The following is a 6,000-nucleotide window of genomic DNA, read 5'->3' as shown; positions in this document are numbered from 1 at the left end:
GGGACTTCCAAAATTTTGGGGGTCCTTTAGAATTTTTGGGGGTGGGTCAACTTCCGAATTTTTGTGGGTCCTCAGATTTTTAAATCTGGCAATGCCTTATGGTTGGCCGACTGGTGATCACATGGTCTTAATGATGTTACGACCCTCTTGACTATTTGGAATTTCGTGACACAGAAGCCAGAAACATTTGGTGAGACGACAACCTAAATACTATTATTGCATTAAAAAAACCTTAATTATTCCCAAGTTAGAGAAGTAATTAGTTCATTCAGCCACTAATACTTGAGAGGCACGAAACATCCAACTTTCTTTTATTCAGGTGGTGAGCGCCGCCATGAGGTGCTCCATCTTCGAGAGGAAGGAGCGGCCCTGCATGCGCTCGAGGCAGACCTCTCGGAAGGCCCCGCTCAGATTGTGCCACTTGCGGTCGCGCACCAGCGTCGACGGGTAGAAGTCCTGCTGCTGCGGCGAGCACGAGACGCTCACCTCGGCACCCGACTGCGGACCGCACCGCACCGAGATCATCCTGCACAGTGAAGAGGACCCATAAGCAAGCACTCATGCGTGCACTTTCTTTAGAAGAAGAAACTTCATTGTGATATAACAAGAAATATGTACAAACACTGTTTGGACCGATAGCTCCAAAGGTTAGTGGCCAGTCCAATACTAACAGGGTCAGTTGCAGAGGGTGGAGGGCTGAAGAATTAATGATAATGTACAAAACAGTACTGCTGTTATAGTACATGTTTACAAAATACACACAACAAAATGCAAAATATACAGGAGACTTCAAAAAAAAAATTACGTAAGCACATAGAATAACAGTATCGAAAAAAATTACACAACGAAAAATTTTGACAGAAATTAAAAACCAGGAATCAAAGTGGAACTCACAATGCACAAGTTTCTGGCAGAATTTGATTAGACTTGTAATGCAATTTACCAGTCAATTTAAAATTTCTGGCTACATTTACCTCAATCTGATTCGTTCCATATTTTGGCTCCATTGAACTCCATCAGGTGTTCACCATATACGTTGCTACATTAGGGAAGCTTAAAATTACAATTTGATGTTGTACTACGAGAAGGTAAAGCGAAGAGGCTAAATGAGAGGGGAGAACTGTACTCTGTTTCATACACAGCAGTCAACACTGCCAAAGCTAGCGCACCTTTCGCGCAAACTAAGTTCGCACCCTAAAAGTAGTTCGCCATACAACTCAAGCGAACACTGGCATATTTCTTTTTGACAAATATCAAGTACCGTGACTTGCAACCTCCTGTACTGCGTTTCCCCTCCTGCCATCGTCCTGGGACTCATCAAGGCTTCGAGAAGTAAGAATGACATGTGGCTCTATGATACACTGCTGACAGGGCGAATCGCTCCGACTCCATCAGCGCCTAAAAAGTAGTGCGCACTCAGTGAATATTATAGGCAGGGAGCCCATACACTGAGCTCCTTACAGATTAGACTGTGATTTCCAATACTAGCTCATCGTTTTATTCGTCCAAGCAATCACCAATGCTTCAAGAGGAATATATGATACTTGCCGAAGTAATGTGGTTTTGTGGGAGCACTACTTCCGCAGGCTCCACTGCGTTGCCTGCCATGTATGAAATGGAGTATAGTGTTTATTGTTCATTTCTGCATTGTTTGTGATGCACCCCCACAACAGAAAGAATGGGCATGGGACAATGCTGCGATGCAGTCAACAAATCCAACTCACGTCTGCCTGTCACAGCTATCAACACTTCTCAGCGCCATGCATGGCAAAATTACTTTTGAAAAGTAGTTAAATTACATTAGTAATTGCTTTCCTAGAAATCTTGCGAAAGTAATTAAATTATGTTACAAATTACTGCTCTCAAAAAGTAACGACATTACATTACAACTACTTTCCAAAAGTAATGAGAATTACTTTTAAGTTACTTTTTACTTTCGACGCAAAAAAAACGCGCATTGGAAATAGTTCCTACAAAGTTTTAAGTATTCTCTGCTTACATTGCCTCTGAGCTTGAAAGTGGACGTCGAAAATTTTGACCCTCTCTGAAAAAAGGTAGCCCTAGTGCACTGAACAGCCGCTTTGCTAACATAGGTCAACTTACTCGCAAAATCTGTATACTAATTGCTCACGTCACTCTTCAATCAGAAGTGCCTCTTTCAATGTGTATTACGGTCCCACCCTCCTGATTTTGATAAATTTGTCGTCCGCGTAAACAGCGGGGCTTTATCGGCTGCTTGTTTATGCCCATCGTCCCGTAAGTGCAGAGGGGAGCAGACCAGCTGCCAATTCTGCTGTTCAATTTACTCGTTCCAGAGGCACGCTGGCGGAAATAAATTGCATGTTGCTGTGACACTGTCGCCTATGTGTCCCTTGAGTTAAAAATAGGGCTTTAAATCGGGCCAGACGTCAGTTGATACTTGTAGTCAGTGTGGTGACGTAGCAATACATATGAAGCAGTCGAGAGGTAAACACTCGCTCAAGCACTTGCTCTGCGCGTAGGTGCAGTACAGCATGCCATGGTCAGGGAGTTCTCCTGGTGGCCCTACGGTGCGTTTATGTGCGAGACAATACGCAGCACTAGAAGATGCATAGCAGTCATAGGATAGCTACGCAGACTCTTCACCAAGGCGGTGCTGATGCCGGCTATTGGTGGTTGTGCGTTTTAAAGGCAAAAGCCTAATATGGCCCACTTGATCAACGAAACGGCATGCAGGAAAATGTGGTCCACAATACCCTCAATGACGTCATCAGCAAAAAAAAAAAAACAAAAGTTTCTACCAAAGGTGCAGAAAATTGAACCAAGGACCTGCAGACTGCAAGGTGAGCACACAACCCATGGGCCACAAAACCACGTTGCTGCTTTGCAAATAAAGGTGGATTTAGTCTATGCGTTTCTAAGCCAATGAGCAGGTGTGTCATTAGAGAGAAAGGAAAAACATAAATTGAGAAATTATTTTCGCCTTCAAAGCAAGTAAGTGATTTTAAGTGCCCTCCGTAATTTACTATTGCTTTGTAGACGCTCAATCCCACAAAAGCGAGACCAAAGCATGGCAGATAGAAGGAGAAGCACGGACTAGTTACTCATCAAAAGTGATTTTGCTATTAATTAATTACTTTTGCCATGAAATTACTGATACAAAGTAATTCATTACATTACTAAATTACCAGCCCAGAAAAGTAATGAATTACATTACAAATTACCAAGAAGAGTAATTTCATTACAGTAATTTAATTACTACCATGTCTGCTCAGTGCACACGCTGCCTCGATGCCTTACTGGTGCTTCAGCAGTGGATTCTGCCATGTTGCATGAGCCTACACCTGCTGAAACTGACGTCTGCCCTAGCACCACTTCAGATGTCATTTTGATGCAAGTCCCATGGCACCCAAGATGGTGCGCAGAGGCGTGACATTTTTTACTATACGTACGCAGAGTCATATGTAACCACGATTCTTTTTCCTGTGTATCCAAGCACTACATCACCTTACATACTTGCATTATGGATAATGGAAATTTGGCAGCAGGGTTCTGTGCATGACAAGCTTTTTCATCGTAAAAAATATACACTATTCCCAATTTTGCTTCTAGTACAGTCGAGCCCACATAAAACAGCCCCGCTTAAGACGAACTTTCGCTTCTAACGCACGGGACCTGCGCGACCGTCAAAATATCTATTGTTTTAATGGCACAAAATCACACGTATAATGAACGTCATTAAGCCCTGCTGATCGGTTACAGCGAACGGACGGCATAGACCCGGTGCCGCGATGCGAGATAACCTACCTCCAACCCCTTTATGCGCTCGGCGTGCGGTATATGCTTTCCCGTTCCTCACCGCAGGTGAACTGCCCCATTTCGTGCCGCTCTCGAGCGAACTTCCCTTTCCCCGCCGACGCGCCTTCAAAGATCGCCCTCCCACCCCTCCTCGCAAATCCGCTCCCCTCTCCTCAGTCTTGCAAATCCGTGCGTGGCCTCCGCGATCAACCACATCGTCGCCAGTGCCAATCGTGGAGGCCACGCTCCGTGAAGTAGGCCTTCTGTGGGAGCCAAGAGGTGGCTGCACGGACGCTCACAGACGCCCCTCATTGGTCTCTCCGCTGGTGCTGTGAATCTGTGTCTTTAGCTTGATTGGCTTGATGGCTGCTTGTGCACATTGCACGTCTACCCCATCGTGTGTTTTTTTCACTCTTGTTGCGGTGTGGACGTTTTGATGGCTTCGTTCAAATCTCGGGCCCTGGTTGTAATTCGGGATGGCGGACGGAAACACCGTGCCCATTTGCCATTGTATTCAGCGGTAGAGATGAGGAAAGCGGCCTGGGCGGAGGTGACGACCACTGGCGAGCGGAACTGCTTCCGCAAGGCCGGCTTCGTCGACACAGTGTCTGATGCAGAGCCTGATGCTTCGGAAGATGACCAGCCCAGCGGCGATTTGTGGCAGCGCGTCGTCGACTCCGACATGGGGGTCATGACTTTGGTTGAAATGATTTTATTTCTGTCCATGACGATGCCGACACCGTGGAACCGTGCACGGATGATGGCACAGTTTGTGAAGCGCGGGTTGAGTGTGAAGCGGAGGAATCAGATGAGGATGAAACTTCGGAGCCAGCACCCATAAGCGCACCTGTAGCAATGAGCTACACCTCAGACAACTTGTCTATGCCAAGGGCCTCGGCGATAGCACGCTTCTGCTTTAAATAAACTGGAAACCCCCCTCATCGGATCTGCGCTGCAAAAACAGACGTCCATTGCGAACTTTTTCGCAAAAAAAAATTTTGTGTTTTGACAAGCAACTATCTTTAAAGCTGTGGTCCACTTACTACAAATTTCGGGATATAATGAACGGATGCTGCGTGACGCTCATGTTTGCCATAAGTGGGCTCGACTGTATTACCTATATGCCTAGAATAAGTGACCATCTGTTGACGCAGATTGCACTGAACTTAGCAGCACCAAAAAGATGATCTACAGCTATTCTATGGCTAACTTTTCTGCTATTATTCATGCTCTACAAGTTTTTCTCAACCATTTCATTGACTCAACCAGTGCACTCTAGTAATATCAGCACTTTTAACAACACCTACTGTATTTAAACAATTGTAAGTAGAATCGAATGTAAGTCGACACCCCACTTCACATTTCTGAAAAAAAAGAACTTAGAGGTCATTTACGCTTGGCCTTTAATAATAGGACGCGATAGCACTATCCTGCGGCCTCCGCTTATCGCCAGCCACTATTGGCGGCCACGCGTGGAAGCGCCCGTGGGAACATTCCAAAATGAAAATGTATTATTCACTGGACTACTCGTCCACACTTGCGCCATCGTCCTCGCTAGCGCTGCAGTCGTGATCGCTGCTGCAGTCCCACAGCTTGTCGTTGTAACATCACGATGGCAAGACGGGCGCGTTGGTGATACATACTTAAGCGAAAATAGCGCAAAAGACGAGGACAAGGAAAGAAAACAACAGTACCAGCGCTAACTCACAATTGAAGGTTTATTCACAGGAAGCAAGGAATATAAAGAGCGCAAACAAATAAGATAACAAAGCAAACAAACGTGTAGCTACGTGGAATCGAGGAAACGAACTTCACTGTCACGCAGGCAAACCGATGGGCTGCCAACGCACAATCGTTTTTTTCTTTATGTAAGAAAGCCTCCATAATCTCCCTAGTTAACTGCGTTGGGTGACTGTACAATACATCACTGTGATGAAAAGTAGGAATGCAAGATTTGCAGTCTAACATGATCGACTAGATTAGTAGGTATATTAGCCTCCAATGTACTAGCATGCTCAGTTAGGCGCGTGTTAATACAACGATCCGTCTACTCTTGCACTTCGCAAACAGCCACATCACGACATCTCGTGGAACTGAAAATTTTGTCTCGCTGCAGCTGCCACACCTGTATCACCCGTTGCGAGCGCCGAACTTGCGTCCTGGCGCGCAGTTGTTCGTATCTTGGGCGTAAAAAATGGCAGCCACCTTGAATGTAGGCGTGAA

The 6,000-nt window shown here is 45.6% G+C and overlaps 1 protein-coding gene across 1 annotated transcript in view; it reads right to left on the bottom strand.

The window, feature by feature from the left end:
- Positions 1-282: 282 nt before the first annotated feature.
- Positions 283-6,000, bottom strand: part of MED17 (mediator complex subunit 17) — an 87,386-nt gene continuing 81,668 nt past the window's right edge. Inside the window, exon 14 of the mRNA XM_077664635.1 lies at positions 283-526. Coding sequence (XP_077520761.1) covers positions 316-526 — 211 coding nt within the window. The 3' untranslated portion in view covers positions 283-315. The remainder of the gene's footprint in view (positions 527-6,000) is intronic.

This window comes from Amblyomma americanum, chromosome 5, assembly GCF_052857255.1.
Source record: "Amblyomma americanum isolate KBUSLIRL-KWMA chromosome 5, ASM5285725v1, whole genome shotgun sequence".
NCBI classification, from domain to species: domain Eukaryota; kingdom Metazoa; phylum Arthropoda; class Arachnida; order Ixodida; family Ixodidae; genus Amblyomma; species Amblyomma americanum.
Note: the sequence above shows the minus strand (reverse complement) of the source record. Positions and strands in the feature narration are given on the sequence as shown.